A 25,918-nucleotide genomic window follows, 5' to 3' on the forward strand; every position below is an offset into this window, starting at 1 on the left:
TAATCTGCTGAAATTTACAGTGATTAAATGATAGTTTTAATATTGGGAGCATCTCAATAGTAATATTTCAGCCGCAGAACCGTTTTGGTATGCAGCGACCATACTGCCCGAGAGAAGTACACGGGCTGAACAGTCAGCGCACCCCCAAGCCTAGATACGACCATTCGAGATGCCGAGGCTATATTCGAAACACTGTCAGTAATATGGAGCCTTAACCAGTGAATCAGCCACAAGCTGAATTGAACTTCCGAAAGCAATTTTCTACGGATGAGCTGAAGTCAACCTTCTTTCGCAGGTTTCGTTTGCTAGGTGAAAATTCTGCTGCAAGTCCAAAACCACACATATTGTCAATATTTTTGCTGATGTTTTGATTCTGGAGAAACGTATTGCGTATTTCTTTCACATTTTGCCCATATCCACTAGACTTGTTTATGCCATACGTTTCTAACTAGTATTTGACATTCAACGGAGGTTCAACCACATTTTAACCCTGAGATATTGTGCCCAACACAACACAGCTAATTACGCTTCGTCGTTATGGCATGTCATCATAATCACCCCCTTTGTCATCATCATCATCATCATCCTCATACTCGTCATCATCGTCCACGACAGCATAACACCAATGTTGAACACTGGTGGCCTGAGTTTAATGCTTCGAAAAAACTCTGCCTATTTCTAAAATAATACGCAAATATTTTGTATGTTCAAACCAGAGTTTCAAGAAAATATGGGTGTGTATCTTCGAAGTCCGTCGCGAATACATCTCATCCGCATAATAGGTTCCTCAGTGGTATTCATTTTTGTAATTTTGGCCACCTCTCTAAAAGAAAGCCTTGTCATTAGACGAGGATTTATCCTACTTTGAGTATGATGAAAGCTTGCGTGTTTGATGCGCTGGGTATCGAAAGATCAGCTGAAGCACTACAAACTGCTTACGCTGTCTAAGTAGGTGAATAAGGGGATCAATCTGAATTTTCAGTCGTGGACACTGCCAACTCTAACCTAGTTTGTTTCGATATTTTCAGATCCACATTATTGATTGCAACGAGATTGATTGTCGCAATGCCATTTCGGTACGAATTCACTTCATGTGGCATTGGTCGAGTATCCCAATTTCTGTCAGAGTTTTGAGCTGCGAAAATCGGCTGTGTTCTGTAACTGGATACCCGCGATATACTATGTTTGGTCAGTGAGGGAACACATAAGTCCACGCTACATTTGTTGCCGCTGTCATTTTGTCAATAAATATTTAAGCGTGGTTCTGCGTCTTTGTACGCAAAGAGGTCTGATTTTCAAGGGTATCATCCGTCCTACGGACTCCACTGATAGTGTGCGCCTGTTGTCGCTTTTAGGGCAAACATCATCATCAAACATCGACTGAATAAGAACAAGATCACTTGTGAAGTCGTGCTGCTTTTCTTTGCATCGGACTCGTCTTAAATGGCGTTAGCACATTACGTCGCTTTACATCGTCTGACATCATCCTCTGTCTCCTGCCCCATATATTATGCAGCCGTCCGGCCGTGGAACGGTAGGCACAGTTGGGTGACGTGCTGAAATATGATGCTGACGTGAATTGCATTCCTTTGTGACAAGGGACAATTTTTTGTTTGGTGACAGGTCTTGTTCCAACCAAAGTCCACATTTATGCTATCAGCATCCATTTATAAAACTCAAATTTGAAGGGCTTATCCTTCAATCATACACTCACTCAATTAATGATTTATTTATTTACTTTTTGTCAGAAGATACTGGGTGCTACGCTAAGATTATGGAAGCACAATGAGGGTGAGCACAATTCTGCATAGCCAGATCCCAGATACAGATGTACAATGCTTGCTGCATTCACTTATGGGATGAAATTTTGATTAAAATTTGCTGACAAATTCTCACTCTCAGAACCAAAGCTAATATTAACTGGTGTCTATGAATCCACCACAGCACAGTTAGAAAACGAGTGCTCGAGTGTGCAACAGATACTTCAATCGAGGAACGTTTCATGGTAAGAAAGGGACTTCGAGAAGACTGTGCATGTCGGTGTGAATCTCCTTCCAGTATAAAGCATTTCACCTCTCACCACCGCATTCAGGTGACGTATCTCGTTGCAAGCAAATTGTGGATCTGACAATACTGAACTAATTGGGGTGATCTTGTTGACCTTCGAGGTTGGATATTCAAATTGATCCCCTTGCTGACCTACTCAAACATGGTAAGTAGTCTATAGTGAGTCAGCTGTTGATTCGATATCTAAGAGTTACCATTCTTTACAAAAGAATAAATCGGCGTCCAGAGGCAAGGCCTTCTCGAATGAACTTAGAGTTCCTTTGGAAAGATGGTCTTAAATGTCTCAAATGGATACCACCAAGCAGCCCGACAACTGGTTGAGCGGTATCCACGAGCAATCCCTGTTCGTACACCCAAAATGTCCCCGAACCACCCGTTGAATCCGTTGTACAAATATTCAGTGATTGACGGTATTTGTTCGAAGACTCAGATCATCTCAACCCGGTTGCAGTCTTTTTTTATTTTTTGAGACTGACCCAAGAATGAGTTTCTTTGTTGAATCAGCATGATATGGCTGCTAGTCAATCTCACTGGCTTTCCTGTTTCCGGTTTCCATTCTGACTGCCTGAATGAGTGTCTCGAAGTTTTGGCATCCTTAAATGATAGTGTTAGGCGTCTACATAAAAACTGACTGTACGGCAGCGAAGCACCAGCAGCAAACACTGGTGTCACGCTGACATGGATAATGATGATCAAGATGATGTTGATGATGAGGATGACGATGATGATGATCCTGGCGACGATGTTGATCGTGATGATGATGATGCGGGAATACTGAATTAATTGATTTCCCAACTTTCTCAGATCAAGGGCCCGGTAAACCAAGATGGCGTCACTTGGGATTTTGCAACTATATACAGCTATATCGGATTTAGAGGTGGAACCATGAGCAAAGAACAATATTCATAATTAGTAAGTCGTCCTTTGTTGTTTTTAACAGATCATGTTTGTAGTGTGTAACCGAGTCCGAGAACCAAATTTTATTTAGTTAGGATCATCAATCAAGCTCATTAAGTGCTGTTGATTTGGATAATAGGTCTATGGATATTTGGGAAGTCTACAAGTCATGCTGGAAGAAGCTTGTGTTATTTTGTACCTTTATTTTGCTTCCGTTATAACATTACGTATTTTGTCAGTGGCATAAACGTGTTTTGTTTCAATAGAAAAAACTGCAAAAATGCGCACTTTTACAACTTCCCGCAGGACAAACTTGGTCATGGGCTCTGATTGCCTGTTCTGATTTCTTTGGCGCTTACAGCGGTCATCCGTGAGTCTCACGTACTAACTCTGGTAGCAAAACACGTCAGATTATCTTCTGAATCTATTACGTGTGGGAACAGTTCAGAAGAGGACCCTGGGCAACCATGATTGGATTATTGTTTACTCGCTTACCTGGGCCAAGGAGGAACTATTTTAAAGGGAACAATTATTGGAATGTCTGTTCCATCTGACCCCTTTATTATTGTACACTCAATCTAGCGTTATTATTTTATTAACTAAATGATTGGGTAAAAAGAACACTACAAGCTCAATGGCTTCGTTAAACCACTCACTGGATAATGTCTTCTTGATAGATGTGTGGATCGGCAGTAACTGGATGCGATAACCCAGCATTTACCAAGGCCCACGGATAGCCAAAGTCTGAGGAAGTCGCCTGTTACGAGGCAGCATTCAGTCAGATCCAAGACCATTGTGTCACGATCCAAAACTGGTTAGTTTTACGCAATTTAAATGACAGTTTTGTATTGCCCGTTCACATGCATTTCTCCTATCATATGCGGAGCTTCTAGGCAGCTTGTACAAACATCTAGCACATGCGTAAAAGCTAAAGTCCGCTTTAAAATCGACATTTGATAAGATTAGACCATTATGTTATGGAGGTGATTGTTATCGATGTTTATGCATTTTCGGTATTCAGTGTTGATACTAATCACACTCAAACCCTCTTCAGAAGTGGTTTTAAACCCGTTGACAGTATCCACAACTATACTATCGTGGATGCTGTCCCATATTGGCTGATTTTCTGAGAAATATTTGGGATCTTCTTGGAGGATTCTTCTTGGAATTGAGGGCTGTTTATGCCCAACAGCTGACAATAATTGTTAGGCAGTCTCAACATTACTGCGAATCATCACGAAACTGCGGGTAGTTTCTAACCAAACCTGTAACGGCCCGGCTATTGGTTTCATCACCTAACCGTTTGGCTGGTCATCAATATGATTGACTCGCGCTGACGCAGGACTAAGAGCCACGGAAACTGGAACTCTCTCATGCACCTTGTTTTTGAAAAACACAATATCCGTTTTCTGCTCGAACGCGTCCTCTTTACGTTCCCTGCATATTCACTGATTATCATGCAATTGTAAATGAATGCTATAATGCATTTCCACAAATTCTGTAATAAATCAGCTTCCATTAGATGAAAGCGGAGTTACAAGAAAACCACATATTATTCGCATTCCCCTATCAGCAGTATCCACCGTTACACACCTTCCCCGTTTAAGTATCGCCTGCATATCACCGATTTCCATTTACCTCCGTCAGCCCCAGTGGCTAGTTTTTTCGGCAGCTCTTCGGGTGTATTATGCCAATCCCCAAGCTGAGTCCATCTTACTATTTCTGATCCCTTATCGTCTTGCATTGTTAGGGAGTTCGCACAGCTTCCGCTGAGCAGTGCACTGACGATAACACCTCGATTGAGGATGAAACGTTTGCAGTTCAACTGCCAAGCTCGGCAAAAAAACCAACAAAATGACTTTGAATATCAGGTTAGTTTACGATTTGTTTGGATTCCGTGATCACGGCCAACGAGGACTGACTTGATCTGTACCGTATTCCACATAGTGCCGATGTGAGGACTCTAATTGTATGGTGGTAATTTTCTGGCAACGGGAACTAGAGTGATTGGCCAAGCCATAGAGTGTTCTCATTCGTGATTCCTGAAAATCCAGAAGTGCCTTGGTAAATTTTCCCAATTCTAAGTTGTTGTGAGAGTTTAAAAGTGTGTTTATCGCTGCAAGCCCTATTCGGTTACTCTGAGAAATTTATCAGACACTGGAGATATCGTCCGATTCCTCCTCTGGCACGATCATCCGTTATTGGTCACATAGAATCACAACAAGAAAAGGTACCAGGACGAGAATCCATTGTCCTTGGGTTGCTTATCGCTAGTGTCTTCTATTCACTAAAACTAATTCGGAAATAGCGAATGACGATGTATTTCGTGCTATGTCATACAGTCATCTCCACTGTAGGATTGTTTGTAAACTGTTGTCCTAATTTAACACAAAAAATTCCATCGCAGTCTGTGGGTTGACAGATTTTTTACCCGCGGAATGACTGTCCACTACGGAATGATTTTGCACGTTGTTGTCAAGGAAGACATCTGTGGGACACGTTAATCAGCTGTCACACCGTATCCGCTCGGTGGCGTTGATTCGTCTTCGGTTTATCCTTCTGCAATTTCCTATCAACTTTGTTTTAATTTAACACCAACTTGCACGCCTATCCAAAGAAACCCCGAAGGGAGGGACCGGTAGTGAGCTGTTGAAGATTATTCAGCGAACTTATGAGTAACAATACAATATCATGTTGCCAGTGTCCTAAGAAAACAATTGCGAATGGAGAAGATTCCAAATAACCAGTCTGATTTTTGGACAAATAAACACTATCCCGACGACTTCACCTAAGCATTCGATGAAGATTGCAACATGAGAACTCATTCAAAGTCGACAGGAATAATTTTGACTATGCGTCTTTAGTCCACTCTAGTTAGAGTGAACAGGAGAAATACTGGAATTTGAGCAGTGTGTGTGAGTCGACAGATGACCCGAAAACTGTCCTAACTGCCGATTATTAGCCGGCCTAGCATTAGTCGTTCCGTGAATATATCGTGCAATACTGCATGAGACTTCTGAAAGCGTCTTGATGAGTTCACAGGACCTGAGAATCCGGACAGTTTTACTCGAATTGCTTCGGTTTATACCGAACGATTTCCTAACCACCACTTTGACGGAAAAATACAACCCATGTTATGTTACAGTAGCGCAACACAATACGGACCAGTTGCAATTCATTTTATTTTTGACACTTCACACAACAGTGCATGTTCTTTAGGAGCAGACGGTGTGGACAGACTCGATGAGGGTTTCGGCCTCGTATCCGGCTCTGCACAACTCCATTAGACGAGCTGATTGCCGAGCTACCTCTGGGACCTGAGGACAGAAAGAAGCCAGGATCTTAGCTAGGAAATCAATCTAGCGAACTAAAAATTCACCACACATACGACGGACCGGGGATCATACATGTTTAAAACAGGTTTGAACCAATGTCCAAGAATGCTACCAAAGGAACAGGAATGTGTGTTCACAGAAGATTCATCCTAACGTACACAAAAAAATTCAGCATTCCCGAGAAAAAGTGCCAACTATGCTATAGACTGGGGAAGGTTGTCAGTGAGACACACTGAAGGTCGAGCGGAAACTGGGTCCCAGATTGGAAAAAGTTACTTATTCGAGGTGTTGAAGAGTATCAGCATATCAGAATTTCGGATATTTCGAAGCACCTTGATAAAAACTCTTTCACTGCTAGTGGAAAATGCGCAGATGAATGAAACTGTGTGAATTCCACGAAGCAAAATATGTAGTACCACTATGACCGGTTTGGCTCACTCTAGTTATGGCTGCTACTCTTGCTCTGGAGATAATGTGGTATTTGAAATGGTGACGAACGTCCATGTTAAGATAAGATCCCGGTTGCAACAGCTGTCAATCGTGAATGTAAAGGAAGCGAAAACTATCGAGACGGTTTTAGGAAATCTATAATTAGTCTGACAACCTAGCTTGTTGATAATACAAGAAATTCATAAAAGTTAGTCATCCAGACAGGGAAGCTTTTGGGCTCTTCTGGGTTCACCTGTGCCTTTCGGTGATCTTCCTCAGTACGGAAAATTTTTTACGCGTTACATCAAAAGGTCTTCGAAAACTTGGAACCACGGCACATATAAAAATGATACAGAAATATTAACATGAACTTGAGCTTTTCCTTCCAGCGTTTTATCACAGCTTTCTATTTTCGGACGTCCATTTGTTCGGTAGATGTTCTTCAAATTCGCACAATTTGAATAACAATACCAATAATTTAAGCCAGGATTGCTGGCTAAATGTAGCGACAATACACTCTTCAGCAGTATTGTACACACGGACCCTTCGGCAAGACTGTCCTGTGTCACTCCGGAAAAAATAAACACCCTGTCGTGATGGTAGGTTTATGAGGTCTGGGGCCTCCGTCATGCCAGGAAGGGCAAGACAGCCTGCTAGACCATCTGAACAACTGAACCTAACCAAAATGAACTGAACCTAACTGAACTGAACTGAACTGAACTGAACCGAACTGAACTGAACTGAACTGAACTGAAATGAACTGAACTGAACTGAACTGAACCAAAAACGTATTGGCTGACGCAGTCTACCACTTGAAAGAACTACTGGGACTGAACTAGCTTTTATAATATATTTTATCTGAACTGAACTGAACTGAACTGAACTGAACTGAACTGAACTGAACTGAACTGAACTGAACTGAACTGAACTGAACTGAACTGAACTGAACTGAACTGAACTGAACTGAACTGAACTGAACTGAACTGAACTGAACTGAACTGAACTGAACTGAACTGAACTGAACTGAACTGAACTGAACTGAACTGAACTGAACTGAACTGAACTGAACTGAACTGAACTGAACTGAACTGAACTGAACTGAACTGAACTGAACTGAACTGAACTGAACTGAACTGAACTGAACTGAACTGAACTGAACTGAACTGAACTGAACTGAACTGAACTGAACTGAACTGAACTGAACTGAACTGAACTGAACTGAACTGAACTGAACTGAATTGCACTGAACTGAACTGAACTGAATTGAACCGAACTGAACTGAACTAAACTGAACTGAACTGTAGTCAGACAACTTCATTTAGCTGCTTTCAGTGTTCGCATATTCACATTTTCAATCCAAGGAATTGGAGATCTTATTCCAGGACACTTCGAATTGTTGAATATTCTTATTCAACTACATCACCCTCCGCCTTCCATGATTCACCCTGGTGATAGCGCGTATAGACAGAAAGTCACTTCAGAAAATAAGCCACAAACTTTTGAACACCATGTTTCGGAATGATAGTCAAATATCAAGAAAAGAACGAGAATGCTCGTTATGTGGGTACCAGATTTGCCCCAAAATTGCCTACAGAAATGCTCGTTTGCTGGGCGCTTACCTGGGAGTAGTTTTGGGTGTGATGCTCGTCTTAGGTGACGCCAAGGGTGATTGCACTGTCACATGAGGTATACATATTTTTGTACGCTTGTTTGCGTGCACCACGTGTTCAACTCACCTGCTGAATTGTGAAGCAGTGCGTCCGGAAGTGATCGAATACTGCCTTGAAACACATGAGCTCATTCCTCGTGGACAAGCCTTTTACCGTTGGCTTATGGTGGGATGTCACATCCATGACGATGTCGTGAAATGTTTCCTTGACAATGTGGCCAAGCTGGAAAAAGCGAGAGGAATAGTTGTGGGAGATATTCGACGGACTATGAAAGATTTATCGCACAACTAAATAGACCACGTTCGATTTCCGAATGGTTTCATAGAAAACGGCCGCTAAAATTCTAAATTGATTACCATTTACCTGCTCCCATGCATCCTTAACACGTATTCTCTACTACATAAATGAATTCTTACCTAGAGCGATCTTTCTATCATGCATTCAGTTCCATTATTTGGATGAATTTTGTAAGAAAAGAAACTACAAACCTGAAGTGCACGGTGTAGTTTTCGCCAAGCAGCTTCGTGTTCTTCCACGGTTGTGGCCTCCATCAGGCGTCGAGACATTGAGATCAAATGTACCCAAGAAGATGGTTTACTATCTAAAACAGTCAGCTGGAACGAAGAAAACAACTGGGCTACATTTACTGTTAACAGGAGCTCTATCAATACTGAGTGGGTAATGGTCTTCCTAAACTACTCACTATTGAAGAGACACATCAGTCTATCTATCTGTCTATCTATCTATCTATCTATCTATCTATCTATCTATCTATCTATCTATCTATCTATCTATCTATCTATCTATCTATCTATCTATCTATCTATCTATCTATCTATCTATCTATCTATCTATCTATCTATCTATCTATCTATCTATCTATCTATCTATCTATCTATCTATCTATCTATCTATCTATCTATCTATCTATCTATCTATCTATCTATCTATCTATCTATCTATCTATCTATCTATCTATCTATCTATCTATCTATCTATCTATCTATCTATCTATCTATCTATCTATCTATCTATCTATCTATCTATCTATCTATCTATCTATCTATCTATCTATCTATCTATCTATCTATCTATCTATCTATCTATCTATCTATCTATCTATCTATCTATCTATCTATCTATCTATCTATCTATCTATCTATCTATCTATCTATCTATCTATCTATCTATCTATCTATCTAATCTATCTATCTATCTATATATCTATCTCTGTATCTATCTAACAATTTTTCTCCCCCTCTCTCTATCTATACATCAGCCTACCTGTCAAGATGTCCCTCTTTATGTCCATTTGATTATCAATATGTGTATCTGGCGTTTTTTCTGCCAATTCATCTGTCTGCTTTTCTTTCTTCGTGTCGATCGGTTTGTGATTATGTATACAATTATGTACGTGTGTGTGGATATAAGTGTGTATGCATGCATGTATATATGTATGTATGTATGTGTTTTTATGCATATATGTACGTATGTATGTATGTATGTATGTGTGAATATATGTATACATGTATGTATGTATGGATGCATCTATATATGTATGTATGTACGTTTGTATACGTTATTCTATCAGAGAAGCTGATAATTATCTGACAGACCGGGTGATGCAGAGTTCAGATTTGTGCCCCAATCACCCTTGTTCTCACTATCGAGAGAGAGGTAGTCCTCCTGTAGCCGAAAGTAGCATCATGTCTCAAGTACCCGTTTTTCTAAACTAAACGGACAAAATTGAACTATGCTGAATCCCTTAGGTCATTAGCAGTAACATCGGTTCATTATATGAAGCAGAGAGCCCGACCAATTCGTTAATTGTGGGAAAAGTTAGGTGCCTTCGCTTAACAGGCGGGCCGGTGGCGATATCGCCCCTAATGTTGGAAAGTGTGTCTGTCACTGAAGTAATCAACATAATCGATTTCAAAGCAACCCAACTTATTGGATTGTCATCGGACTGTGGAGTGGTCACTTGGTTCCTAAACAAATATTGGCGGAAATAATGACTGTTCCAGCGGACATTTCAAAATATCGAAAATTGCGCTGAACACATACTGCTATGGCCAGATCACTCCGGTGCGTCAGTAGATCATAGTGACTTTGAAACTTTCCAACTGACAGACTTCCCATCGTCTGAAATGAACAATAAACACACACTTATCAGTGTCAGCTGTTGTTCTATACAAGAGGAAGTGGTCTAGAATGCAACGGTAGTGCTAAACTTAGGTCCCACGTGCTCGTGGTAAAGGAACCGATTGATCAACAAACATATCTTCCGAAAATTGTTTCACAAACATTAGTGTGCAGCAGTGATGTTCACTGAATCACTAATATGTTCACATCATATGTTCATATCATATGGTTCTGGTCCATGAGGAAATTCAAAATTACACTGCCTAAATACCTGCGGATCAAACCGAAGCGCACATTTCGGTTGTGCGCTTGATGGTACTTTCTAGTTCAGGAAGCAGTGAACGTTCTTGTGTTTGCTGCTTGTCAGCTACTAAAACTTGCATAAGTTAATTCAATGTTCAAAGCATGCTTTCCGACATCTTGGGATTACGTAATGAAAGAATTCATATCATAGCTGTTTTTTATCAAAGCAATTCTTGTAACCAAGCAAAATATTTGGTAGAAAATACAAATCCGGCATCACATTGTATAGTATAAACTTGAATCCAACCAAAATGAGTCCGTTACGTGCTTATATAGATCGCTTGTACCCGTGTTAATGTGCACTTTCCCTTTTTGTCGCCTAGCAGAACTTTCTCATTCGATTAGTTATTTGACCCCTATTGTTAAATCACGGGAAACCAAATCACGTGGCCAGATATTGACTGACTCCTCGAGTGTTAACTTCTCAGATGGAAGTTTCAATCATCGTGTAAATTTATTTTTCCCCTGAGTTACTTGTGGATGCTTCAAATTGATTTGGGTTCCTTCTGTACCACCGCACACAAATGTATCAAGCACAAGGTACTCAATGCCATTTCATGGTTGTCCAAAAGATGACACTGGCTCGGCTTGGGTATCTAAATACCTGGACTAGCTGACTAGCTGAACTCCATCTATGAAACACGATTCCCTAATTAGCCATTTTCGACCATGACCGTCAACTTTCAAAGGTAACGAAATGCAACTGTCATCTCGACATATACACTCATTTTCATAAATGTTTCACAAGCGACTCAAATGAATATCTCCGTGACAGTTTGTGGCTCACCTCCTCACCGTATTTCATCACGTGACTATCTTTTGTCCTCTTTTTCACCTCCTTGTACTGTTGATCCAGTGTACGCGTTTTCAAGTCATTCTGCGCGTGGGTGGGAAATAATGGTAAAGGGATGCTACATTAAGCAGGCGGATTGGCTTACGCTACTTTAAGATGGATCGGAATGTAGGCAAACAAGCGAAACCACTCGGGTTAAGAACACCGAGTTATGGAGCGACACACACTACGATAAACCAGTGAAAACCCTACTGTTACAGACACCATAAATACACAAGACAGCTTTTTAATAGAATCCTTAATTCCATTCTGCCGTATCAAGTTCTGTCCACCCAACGTTTATGACAATCCGGACTGGGCATGGTAGCCAGTAATTACACATGCGTAACGCATGACCCAGCCAACCTTGCTCGCAAAGTTTGATGAATTTCTTGGAACAAAGTATCGTCCGCTAGGGCAATATTTGATTGCTACTCATTCGTTTTTAGGCAGGGTACGCGAGAAAATAGAAAGACTCGAATGGCGATAAGGTGACACCCGAATGAATATCTCTTCACGCGAATATTCCGCACACTGTGTTTTGTGCTTCATTGCGACAGAAGATGGCGTTCAGGAAGTCCAGAGACATCATCATCATCCTCAGCAAATCACCAGTGTTGGGCTCGGGTACTATTGCTTGAGTGTCATTTTTTTTCAGGTCCTTCTGTGTGCAGAACATTCTGCGCTCGTAACACATGGTCCAGCCAAATTTGCTATTAAAAAACTCACTAGCGGTGAGACAACGGAAGTATGGTACGACGCATACTACTGATGAATCACAGAGCACCACGCTGTGCCAGGATGCTATTCCCATACACATGTTAAGGATTTGAGGCTCTAGAGTAATCATCATCATCATAATCTTTTTTGTCAGCATCCGCGGTCAAGACTGACGCTTCCCTACGCGCATTCAAATTTCATCTTAAGATCTATTCAAAGAAAAGAATCAAAGTGGATGGAAATATGCATTAATACTGGTCTACCACAATTATGCGGACACATCTCTAGGCTCAAACACCAACTCAGGCATTCTGAATCGAGAGTGACACCAAGAACTCCACTAACATTGACACAAATGCATAATTTGCAGCTTCATTAACCAGTGGGATACAGGTGGGCTCCATCTTAGAGGGCGAGTTACACTGATAACACTCAAACTTTCGATAATCTCTTTCATGTATCTCGGCGAGGTCAGAGGCAAACCTGTTGACATCCAACTAATGGTTTTGTTATTTTGGGGCCGCCGGATGGTCGTGATTGCTAGATTTCCAAAAAATTGCGTCATGCTTGAACACACACTTGGCGGTGGCGATGTTGGTGGGAGTGGCGGCGTTGGCTGAGGTGTTAGCAGTGGTGGTTAGTGGTCATTTGTGAGCTGAAATGCCCATAATAGAATGATCACCAGTGTCACAAAAATCGCCGAAGCATTGAAGAACATTATTGCCAAGTACGGGGCTGGTCAGTGATACAACTTTGTTGAGCTCGATGCAAAGTATACTAATCCGAAAACGGAACACCCCACTATGTTGCTCCGCATGTTCTATCTGTATTCTGAGGTTCAGTTTTGGAATGAGTAGACTAGTTTATGTTGGCGGAACCGTCAAATATTCTGTTACCGCGGAAGACACATACTGCGAGGTATTCGTTTTCTGATTGACAGCTGGATAGGCACAAGCGTCGATGTGCAAGACAAGGGGGATACTGAGCAGTATACGTCTACATCGCGCGTGGGCAAGGGGTTCCAGAAGCCAAAAACAAAACCTTGGACCGAGTGTTCGTAGATGTCAGTAGTATTTGCCGACTCCCAGTGGCGCCAGACTCCACTCTCACCGAAATATTTACACTTAGTGAGACGGTATGTTCAGCTCACTGGGAATAAAATATGAGTGTTTGAGAGAATCAAATGGAATACCACTGGCTGCTGCCTACCACAAAACTATCTACCTAAACTGACAGGCTCATCTGCAACATTTTTGATAAAACTCACGTATTCTGAATCCGTAATCCAGGCATACGAGTATTCGGTCGCTAGACACACATCGATTTGCTTGTCATCACAATGCACAGCATAGCTGTCTTCATCTTCTTTGGCTGAAGTTGTCGCGTAGACTGTAGTTTGGGGGTACAGGCAAGAAAACAAATGGATCACTATCAAGGAAATGTGAAATTTTGGGTTATTTCATCGACTAACTGATACTGTGACTCGTAGAACTCGTAACGCTCCAAGACTTCGAAAACTAGCACACTAATCTGAATGTTGCCGTAAAATGTTTGACAGAACACCATGGTTTTCACGCTTCTTGGGGTTCTTCGAATTTCCCTCAATTATAATCACTACTTGAAATCAGATTGGACGGAGCTCGTCAAACGCGGTTGTGTCAGGCCGTCCAAATCACATCATTATATAGATATATAATATGATTTTGCAGAATAGATCCCTGACGAGGACGGTCAAAAGATGTTCACGTCACTCCTATTATACCTGTTGTTTGATCCGTGGAAGTGTACTTTACATAAAAGATTAACGCTCCATCCCTAATTTATAAATACGGTATACACATGGGAATGGTGGTTGCTGCAAAGGGACCTCAATCATCAGAGGTATTGCACCATTATTACCGTGACTACTTCTAACCGGCTGAAAGTAGCTCAGCAGCAGCAGTGATATTAATCGATGAAGGTAGGAAGTTGTTCACTATCCGCCTAAAATTATCTTGCAGATGGCCTGGGACTACCTCCATTCAAGGACGACATAAGGACAAGTATGAAACATATTCGGAACTTGGTTTCTTTGTACTGGCCAGTGCGGTAATTTAACTATACGTGAGGGAAATTCTGGATGATATTTCACAGGATCCACACGAGTGCCAGCCAAACAGTTACGCTACTTACTTCCCACATTTGAAGGAAGGCTGCCGAACATAGAGCCAGAGAAGCAAGCATCCATGTAGAACACCAGCTTGTTATACTTTTTCTTTGAACGCAGGTGAGCGAAGATATTGTTCAATTCCACGACAGTGAGCTGTGACAAGGCATAGAAAAAAATGAAAACTCCTGTGAACTCGAACGAATATACCTGAACGAGTATTGGGTTTTTGGAAATACGTTCCACTACGATCAGGTAAAAGACTATGTTTGGATGTTTTGTTTAGTCCTGCAGAAGTTAAAATTGATTACCCGGTTTATTGTCTTTGTTTTCTTGGAATACCTGTTCTCTGTAGTGTTAGCCAGCTCTCTTAGTGATATTCACTAGACCTACTTTGGAAAAGGCACGCAAGGATTAATGTAGGATTGAATGTGCTTGCAATAACGAGTCCGGAATAATGAGTTGGCAATTTGATCGACTGATTTTCATACCACTCCGGGTGTCGATTTCTTTGCTGTTTTTAACCATCTCCACCTCCCGTCCGCCATGATGGACTATATATGTTTAGTTGCATATTAAGAATGACCACAACGATCAAAATGCACATGAATACGCCCAATACAAAGGGTCCCTAATGGGGAGAATGTACCCTTGATACAAGGAATTGCAGGGAAGACTTTTGCTGCTGGTTGAAATGGCGTCCCGCAAGCCCGGCCAATCTGTGGAGAGAATTCTAGGCCTAATCGTGTTTACGAACATTTAGGGGGATTTCCAGTGAATTGAAAAAATCCACCAAGTGCGGATAAATCAGGCTATCGGTTGGCCGTCCGTGACCGAATGTTTAAAGTTTACAACTACAAAGCGAACCACTGATGATTCTTAATAAAGTTAGAACCGTTGTACGTTGCCTCTCGACATTCCATCACAGACTGCATTTTCATACATAGGATACAAAACCCTATTCATACCACCAAAGATTCGCGCTGACTCTAGAAAAGTTAAAGATGAGCACATTGTGTTCGTATCATCTACGCCTCATGAGTGACCATATACGACCAGCTTCTTTGCTTATCGTACCTAGGCTTGCACAACAGTCAAAACGGATCAACCAGGAAATCATGTAAGTTGAACGACCTTGATCTTAGTGAAACGAAATCTATATAATGTTATCAATATAGCACCTTGACGAGACCAGATGTAACTACAAAGTCTGTTTTATGAGAAACGACGTGTGGCACTGCACCTCCTCACTCCGTCCCAATTTAGCCTCTTGTTGAAACACTGTGTGCTCTAACTGTGGCTACCAAAATTATCAAAACTTACTTCTTCATCTGGAAAGATAATATAGTAACGCGAACCATGACCAGTGTAATAGATGAAAACGTTGTCATCAGGACCGCTGGAATTGAACGGGAATGTTAAGATGGTCTTGGAGAGTAGCTTATCGGGTGGTACTCTCGCGCATAGGAGAGCACAAAAAAGCCGCGGAAATGGAATTTCGATCGTAATATTCCCCAAAAATATGGGTTTCGTCATGAGTTGCAGAAGTCCCATTGTAACGTAGACGGTCTTGTCTAACTGGTGATTGAAGTGATCAGAAGGGTTCTATAATACATTTCTGTCCATGACACACGATTATGGTGTGTGGAAAAATATGTTCAACGTTAAGTCATTTATCCGCATAATTCTGGTACGACTTATCCGTTGGGCACCTAACGCGAATGAAGTGAATGGATACCGGACACGCAGGTCAGAATATTGTTTGGTACACGCTACGGGATATAATCGGTAGCTAAATTAACTTCCATTAGTGTGCTTTTTGCATGGCCAAATGAATGTGGGAACGAAAAATGGATTTTCCGGACGCCTGTTGATTTGGTGTTGAATCATATGATATGGTTGCTCCTTTGACTAGTTTTACTATTTTGTCATTCGAACGGTGACACTCGGCTCTATGGAAATCACGCTATCGTTAGCATAATTAAATATGTTTATGAAAATGTCCCCATGGTGTATTCTCTACTGAGAAACAATATTATGATCAAGGTGAGACAAACCCATTTTTCGAAAACGGACATCTACGAAGCCATATGTTCCGTTTGTTGGTCTTTGAACAAGAGGATGCGCATCTGTTCTCTGATTCTGGTGATCGGTTTGCAAATGTTCCGCTACCGGCAGAAGTGACATCATGAGTGGATGATTGGGTCGGCAGTCCTTCCATGCCTACCTGATATTGTGTTAATCAAGAGAGTGCTCGTCAGTCCGCTGTATTCCCAGAATATGCCAATGACATATTCTGTCTATAATTGTAGTTGCTGCATATGATCTGCTTTCTCTGAACTCGAGTATTTTCTCTCTGTGGAACATCTCTTCATGGTCTGATTGCCGGTTACCGATTTCTGTTTTGTCACTGTCTCCTTCCCCACATCTGATCGTCTATCTGTCCGACTTCTGTTTTTAGTAGTGCATTTTGGTAGGCTCGTTCTGATTTCCGGTTTTGCTCTGGCTTGATTTTTCGGAGTTTTCCGTTGATAACACGGTTTTCATTTTGCGAATGACTTTATCGCCCTTGATTACCTTATTCAACATACTGCGTCCGGGAACTGTGAATCGGTTAACACGCACATATAACAGGTGATCACGGATTGCGCGGCAATTCCAAATCCATAGAGCATCTGTAAGCCGACGCTTCACTTCTCGTCATATGCAGGTTAAGAAGCCGTGCGAAGATTCTCAAAGGATAAACTGTGATGTTGCCAAACTACATTGAACCTAAGACAAAGCAGGTATTCTAGAAGCTGAGGCTATTATCAGTGAATGTCAATACGGATTTGAGGGACTACTATTCAACCAATCAAACGGACTGCAAGTGGATTTCGATTATCCAATATTCATGTTTAAGTAAAAAATGAGTAAAAACAAATCCTCAATCCGAGCAAACCAAGATCGACCGACCACAAGTTGTACAAGACCGGGCAGATATCTGACCATTTACAAATGAGCATATCTGGATACGTTGAAACTTGTTAACAGTGGCGATTGATGGCAATAGGATAACAATAACCCATATTCTGGAATTGATAGACCGAGTTCCCCTTGGAGAGAAGCAAATCTTTTTGCCTGCCTTCTTGGAGCCTTATCTAAGGAGATTATGTAACACATGACTTACAAGAATGCGAAAAATGCGTTTCGCAAATACGCAAGTGCTGGCCTGCAACACTAGAATTCTGACTGTGATCAGGACGTGCATCAACAATGTCTACTTTCGCGCAAACTCACCTTTTCAACACCTTCTTCCCTTCTTTTTCAAGTTTCTTATCGCCTGTCAGTACTTTCGTGAAGATATATGGATTGACGTCCTGAAACAGATAAGCACGCCTAATCAAATATCTCTGTGACAATGGTGTTCTCCACAGTTATTCTAATCGTAATGGCCATCGATTTACAGTCTAGCACAGTAAGAGAAATCTAGGATCTACTCTCTTTATTCACTCAGATTATTAGTTTCACGACGATTATTCAGTGTTCATCGAATACTCTTTGCAAATGGCGAATCCGGGAGGCACCACGATTTCCGGAACTTTTTCGACGCATACATTTCATGAATGACGCTCTGTATCTGGTTTCCGACAGCTTGGAATGTTCAGAACAAAAACTAAGCTGTGAAAACACACTAATTACACTGACCTTATGACAAGTGTTTGTTCAAATAAATTCACCGTTCTATATTGTAGTAACACTGGTAAGTCTGCTCTACGTTTACTACTGTGCTTTTATACCCAGTGTCATGTTAATTGCGCCTTGCATTACACAGCGAACAACTTCATTTAATTACTGCGCACGGACATACTTTTCCACGGTAGTCAATTACCACACCCTTGTAAAAATCCTCGTGCTCGTAGTCATTGAACACTTGGCCTTTGAACGGATTCCTGGAATAAAAGAATGTAAACTGGCGGTGCGGTTCTTTTGAAATTAAGGTGAATGTTAAAAAGAAGGTAATAGCATGGGTAGAACTTGCAAACGTGTGGAGAGCGGTCTTAGATCAGCCGAGGTGACCCCGGTGGGTACACAAGATAAAACATTACAACTTTTGTGGGAAAAAAAATTTATGTGGATATACAGCTAAACATATCTAGCACCATACTATGTGAGCATATCCTCACTCAGTGCCGTTGAATATAATTCGATTATTACAAACTCAATAGAAGGTTTCCTGTACTCATTCCAGGAATCGGCTGTATTACAACATGTTAAGTGTACTTGGTTGGTCGCTTGATAACCTGCTCAAAATCATCAGCTGGCTAATGCCCTCAAACGATTGTAGACGATGCAGACTTCCGACAATCTAATGCAAGTTAAAATTTGCTGTTAACAGCGAAGAATTACCACGATCATTGCAATTTGATCTGGCATCAATTGTGTTGTTTGTATCAGGGTTACATGGAGTTTGGTGACATGAAATGTCATGAAAGTGTGGAAATTTTTGGTACATCTGTAGTGACGCACGAGAACACAGTTTACTACCACGCGAAACCATTCATGACATATATCCGTGAAATTTGCGGCTATGAAATGGGACAACTGAAAGCCAAATAGAGAAATGCAATTTCAGTCTAATTACTACCAGATGACAAGCATTTTACGAGATATTTACTTCGGATTGTTTGCAATATCGTCGTAGGCAATGGGAATTATATTCTCCGCTGGAATTTTGTTTGCACGCAGGACGTGATAGGCGTGATAAACCTTCGCCTGAAGGAAAATAAAAATTACAGGTGAGTTAGAGATAACAGGTAAAATTGGGGCACAGATGCATAAAAAAGAAATCAGGGTGCATAGGTTCATGCATATGTGCAAAAAACATTTGGATGCATTATCCAAGCCCAACTAACTTGTCAGATATTTAGCTGTTGCGGGGCTGAAATACATTGTTTGGAATTTTCAATCGTGATTTTATCCCTTATCTGAGGCCAGGCTCTGCCAGAACGTCCAGGTTCAGTATGCAAACGATGCACCTTTATTGAGATTTATCTGTAGTGCGAACTTCATGCTTCTCCGGAAATTCCTGAACCCGCTACTTCCAGGCAGTCACTTGGAGCCTCAGCCAATTAACCACGAGCAGCTGATTATATTGCGCCGAACAACATTTGAGAAGGCGGTTTGATGGGATTTCTCCAAGTAACGAAAACCACTGAAATCGTCGTAGGTGTGGTAAATCCAAACTTATTGTCAATGCTGTTGCGCTGCATTTGGTTTATTCGTTTCTTCGGACACATATCACATGATATGTTATCACATCAGCCCCCACGGAATACTTTCAGAATAACCTGCCAAAGCTGTTCTCAATACGCCATTGTGAATAACAAATGAAATGTGTAAAATTCTGAATAAAATGACGTAAATTCAGTGCCAAAATTTATAGCGAAAGTGCACAGTTGATAGTTCCGGAAGCTATTTCCTCAAATGTTTGAAAGTGTTGCACATCAACGTTGGGATAGCCTTCATAGTTGTCAGTCGCCAACACCATCCAATGTCATCAGGAACAGTTGTTCATCCGGGTGAGAAAAGAATCAAACGAAATTTTTCATCACACCAATGTGTTTTCTCATAAAAATGAAATATTGATAATTGTTTGTCATGAGATTTTGCGTCGGGTTTCAGGATATCCTTCAGCCTCATCACCTGATCCATGTTAAGTCATACTAGACTGCACAAAGCTCCCTGCTTGTGCTGTTCCTTCTACAGGTTTTCTCGAATGGATCTGTGCCCTGGCGCCTCGTTGACTAACTGACGGATGTTGGTCATTTCTTAACCAACTTTCTCACTACAATCATCCAAATGACCACGGATGACACCCTAGGTCTTAAAAGAAGCCTTATCTACAACCCGCCTAGATCAAACGAACTCCTGAAAGAACCTCAACTGGTGTTCCTCTTCGCATGTTGTCAGTATTGTCACTCGAACTAAAAATATGCTGTATCTTGGTCTTTCAGAAAGAGATTGGACTTCACAGAGACCCAACGGTTTGTGCGCCTCAACAACCCACCGAGCAAAGTGTGTGACACTCATAGAGCCTTTCATACCTCTGACTGCCTGCACAATCTACCACTAATTTGAAAATCCAACAGTACAACTAGCCTCTTGGGATAAAGGGCTTAATAGGAGACATCAAATGACCTTCTCTGTCTGTAACAGGGGATAGTACTAATCAGGCATGCGAGTAAACTGTGGTCTTTTCGAAGCTCCGCGCCGCGTCAAATTGAAGGTGAATTTTATTACGGAACTTCTAAAAATGCTTTAAGGTGTCCGTATACAATGACATAACTTTCAGTCACTTCAGAATCTTGATAATGTTGCTCCGCGCCCGTCAAATTGAAGGTGAATTTTATTACGGAACTTCTAAAAATGCTTTAAGGTGTCCGTATACAATGACATAACTTTCAGTCACTTCAGAATCTTGATAATGTTTAGTTTTCGGATGCTATGAGCAAATGATAATATTAACTCCTTAGTTGGTGTTTGTGAATAAAAAACTTCTCGGTGAAGGGCATTCCTCCTTACACTGGTGGTACCACAGCCTTATTCCAAGTATAGATTGCACGCCTACAATTGATTTCATGTCACATCGGCCGGGATTGATGTCATCAACCAGGTTCTCTTGTCTCCTGTATACCGTAGAGTGATCAAGCAAAACGACTGCAACTAAAGCATTCTCCCTTCTTTCTCATTCATATATCCGGTATTCTCACTTTCCTCAACCCGTGGTAGTGACATCCACGTAGGCACACAATTAATATCTGAGGGATCCATTTGCCTCCCATTGCCGGTAACTGCAATATCCGCGGTCAATTTGGTCTCCACAGCCTTAGACGCTCAGAAATTATTCTCGAGTTCGTCCGTCAATCTTTAATGTTTGCGCTCTAGAACAGGCTGCGCAGCATCCTTGTTCGCTGTTCTGATCTCTTCATGGGTTTCCGCTGGCCCCCAATTGCTCTACCCTGGTGATCCGGGAGCGGCTGCTGCTTGTTCTACTGGGGCTGTTATTGTTCTAGGTTACCGAACTGGAGGCTGTCTCATTGGAGAATGACCAGGAAAAAAGCCCAAATATTATTGTGGTTGTCGAAGTCATGAATGCACAAGTAGGCATATTTACCACTTCCGCGACTCTTTTGGGTGGGTGCAGAACAGGAGTTGAAATGCACGGAACACGGCAGACGCCTGAAATAGTTATGTTTTGAAGACGGGCGGAAGTAACTTCCGGAACAAGCGAAGCCGCTCCGTCATATGGCGCTCCTTTAGAAAAGCCCAACCGGCAGCACAGACAGACCACATCAATATTAGCTATGTGTGGCGTGGCTCGTTCTAAAAAACCAATGTAAATCCGAACCAAACGCTTTTTCGTCGCTGATTTATGTTGCACGATTGCTGTACTAGAATGATTAAACACATCTCAGCTGACCATCGGAAAGCCTTCCAAACCTAATTTTAAACAATCCCACCAGAACTACTATTGACGACCCTCCCGGACACGGCGACTTCTGACGTTAACTTCTTATGAAAAGTGTTGTCTCCAAGGTGCTGAGCACCACGCTTGTTGAATGGCGTAACAAACTGAATGCAAGTACTGGATCCCGGCCAACCCTCTAAATTCCTTCGAAACTTGGACAAATTATCTTCAAAGTAGCGAATACAATATCACGCAGCAGACAGTGAGACTTCTAACAAGAAAACAACACCTGTGTGGGTTGAGAATCTTTGGGGACTGAAGAGGTCGAGGAAGCAAAAACATTGGGTTATGGTTTCTCTATGCCAGCTAGTACGAGCGATAGGCCCAAAGAGGCCTTCCATGAGCCAAGCAAACACTAATATACATTACCATTCATTAGATTAAGCATTTCCAGCAGCTTCTCAACTGAAAATCAGGACACTGAATGTGGAATCTCCGAAGGCTTTAGAAATAATCAGTTGCGTGTTCTACTTCAAGAGTTATCAAACTGCTGGTCCCGACCAACTCGAACTCACTTCGATTACAAATGGCGTTGAAATACATTGTCGTTGTTTGTCTAGCTGATTTGATTTTCTTGGACGAAGAAACAGTCTAAACAAGGTGAGTTGGCTCGATGAGGCCCTAAGTGAGTGCATTTGTCACCGAGGAATTAGCTTGACGTCCGTTGTGACGAGAATGTTTCCTGAATCTTATTATTGGATGCAGACACGTTCAATATGCGTTACCGTTTTGCATCTCATATAACCCCATGCAAATAGGGCACTAACGAATCGTGAATTTGATCATATGTTTATTTCAATTAAAAACTACTTGATCTTTCCAACTAGGGTAGAATTATTTCCTCATATTGTGTAGCAATTCCGGTGCTCTTGAAATTAAGGTGTTTGGCGTAACAACTGATGTCGCTGCAACGTGAATTGTCTTTATTGAGATTTCTGAGACCTGGTTTCTTAGTCAGGTCACTCTAATTTACGGCAATGCTACAGAGCAAGGTTAGATAATATGTGTGGTGGCCTGAAGGTCATCTAATTTCTAGGATTTTCTTATTCTGTGCAGAAACATACTTCCTCCTGTTAGGCGGTGAGTTCAATTAACAACGCAACATAAAACACATGTTGCTAACGATGTTGGTCTCCGATTAAGGTGACGAACCGTATGCAGCTCGGTAACATCTTAGTTGGATAGGTCCGGATAACCGACCCCACACAAAGCTAAATATCGTAGCACGACAAGAAAATACTGTAGAAAATACACATAGGTCACCAAATGTGTGTCCATTAGTTGTCAGGAATCCGCCATGGAGGGTATCTGTTTGGGGTACCAATAGTGCAAATATCCTCTTTGAAAACCCTTTCGTGTGGTATTTAGAAAAAAGTGTTTTCAGCATCAAATCAATGAAAAATCAACGGAAACCTACTTGGTGCCGATAATTTTCCCAGGTGTTTGAACCAGCGACAAGGACGGCCCAGTTCTTTGATGGCTGGTTGTTAAATATGGATGACAAATTGTGGAAATTCGCGGCTTCCAACCATGCAAAATGGACGATGCAGAATAATAACGTAAAAAGAAGTGAACAACGACGCACCATATCCAGACTTACTTGAAGCTTCATCTGTCTGGAATTTTATACTGCGCTCTTGCTGTGAAACGAACTTTGACTTACACATGCATGGCGATGGTGTGAAAAACCTATCCACCACAAATCTAATAGCACTGCGGTACGAAGATTTTGCTAACCACTGTATCATCGGCAAACTTGATCAGCTCGTTCAATGGCTGTTTATTTGCGCAAGTTTTTTCAACAATGTGTGCACATTGGTGATTCGTAGAGTTTTCTAGGACAAATGTGGATCATTTCATTGAGCGCCTGTGTTCTTCAGACAGTATTGAGCAGTAAACGGAGTCTGTAAATTGGTGACGCGTAGCGGCTGGCTTCTGAAAATTTTTGTCCGAGGGCGACATCAATACGGTTTCTAGTATTAATAGGTCATAGTGTAAATGTGTATTCAGGAAATTGGTTTCCGCAGTGCGTCAAGATAAGGCTTGACAAACTGATTGGACTCAGAATGAAAAATCCTCAAAGCTCGGCATTTATTCACTGCATAAATGGTCGAGCACCTATGTGCTTCATACAGTCCTGAGCAGTAAACTGAGTCCTCAAAACGGTTTCACGTAGCACCTGGCTTCATATGGACATTCACTAATAGCTTTGGTCCATGGGGTTACTGATACGGTTTTTTGCATTAAAAAACTTTCTGCACATTTTTTGTTTGCAGCATGACAGCTTAAAATTTGACATAGTTTTAACATCTCAAATGCTAGGTGTTTACTCACTGCGAAGATCGATGGTATGATAAGGCTTCTGGTTGACATAAGTCGGTGAAAACGAAGATCACACGTAGCTTTGATCCAAGCAATTTACCTTTCTCTATGGTTTTAGGTTACATTAAATTAAAAGTACCTGAAAGTAGAATCATTGGATAGGCTCTCTCAAACCAGAAGAATGTTGCTCGGATATTTCACTCATTTCCGTAATCTTCATTTTCAATTTTAGGGATCGCGGGTGCGCGTAGCAAGATTTCCTTTAATATTTTGATCAGTAACCAATGATAAGACCTTGCCAGCCATTCAAACTGAAATTATGTGAAAGATCTAATACAACTTCTTGTTTTGATGAAAGTACGCTTTAGCATTTAGAACGCCTACCTGCATATGGTGGACACTTTGAATTGTGGGTGTTTGAAATGTGACTTAAACATATGTGCGCTGATTTTTATGACTTCGTGTAAGAAGTGTACTCATCAGTTCGCAGTGGAATATTCACTTACGCTCACACATCCAATAACACAAGCTCTAAAGTTGGAGGTAATTCACTGAAATTCAAAGTGATAAAACAGCAGTTTTCATATTGAGAACATAATGATTATAGTAATAATTCAGCCGCAGCACCCTTTTGGTATGCATACAACATGTTGCCCGAGGGAAGAACAAGGGCTGAGCGATCGCCGGGTCGCCCAAACCTGGACAGGGATAGTCGACATGCCGAGGCTGGATTCGAAATACGGTCAGTGATTTCTAACCCTAATTACTGAATGATGATCCTGAGTTCCTAAGCTCCCTTTGACGTCCGAAAGCAATTTCCTACGGATAAAGTTTAACCTACCTGGACAGGATAGTCGACATGCCGAGGCTGGATTCGAAATACGGTCAGTGATTTCTAACCCTAATTACTGAATGATGATCCTGAGTTCCTAAGCTCCCTTTGACGTCCGAAAGCAATTTCCTACGGATAAAGTTTAACCTTGGTCCGAATGTTTCGTTTGCTAGGTGAAATATTAATACATGTCCATAACCACACGAATTGTTAATGATTTTCTCATGTTCCCATTGTGTACAATGGCTTTGTTTATTTATTCCTTCCACCTTGTGCACAAGTCCGCTAAGCTTGTTATTGATTTAACCATTAACCAGTATTTGATATACACCAAACGGAAAACCAAAACCTACTGGTCGTCGTGGCACATCATCGTCACCAAAATCACCATTATCATCACAATCGTTGTGCTGATTGGCGGCAGTTTGATATCAGTGTTGAATGCTGATGCATAGATGTGGTATTAGGCGATGAAATGACTTGGTGCTAGATCGCCACAATCATTCATAATACCCACATCTCCAAGTATTGTTTCAGGCAAATTGGAGACGGACTGACAACGAAAAACCGAGTGACATCAATTGACAGCCATATCCAGCAGCGTTTCCAAATTGAGTTAGTTTCAAAAATGAGCTTACGAATGTGCGAGTGCTGCGAGAGGATTTGCACAAAAGTTTGTTTGTTCAAGCAAGCGTATCTCGCAAATCTGGATA

General features: G+C 41.4%; 1 protein-coding gene across 1 annotated transcript; it reads right to left on the bottom strand.

The window, feature by feature from the left end:
• Positions 1 to 535: 535 nt before the first annotated feature.
• Positions 536 to 25,234, bottom strand: T265_05045 (hypothetical protein; the record flags this gene model as incomplete). The annotated part of the gene is made up of 8 exons (XM_009169956.1): positions 536 to 643; positions 8,465 to 8,620; positions 8,887 to 8,999; positions 13,620 to 13,784; positions 14,568 to 14,697; positions 15,865 to 16,146; positions 18,392 to 18,473; positions 25,215 to 25,234. The coding sequence occupies 8 exons, from the start codon at positions 25,232 to 25,234 to the stop codon at positions 536 to 538; spliced, it is 1,056 nt and encodes a 351-aa protein (XP_009168220.1).
• Between the last annotated feature and the right edge of the window lie 684 nt (positions 25,235 to 25,918).

The sequence above is a fragment of the Opisthorchis viverrini genome (genome assembly GCF_000715545.1).
Source record: "Opisthorchis viverrini unplaced genomic scaffold opera_v5_87, whole genome shotgun sequence".
NCBI classification, from domain to species: Eukaryota; Metazoa; Platyhelminthes; class Trematoda; order Opisthorchiida; family Opisthorchiidae; genus Opisthorchis; species Opisthorchis viverrini.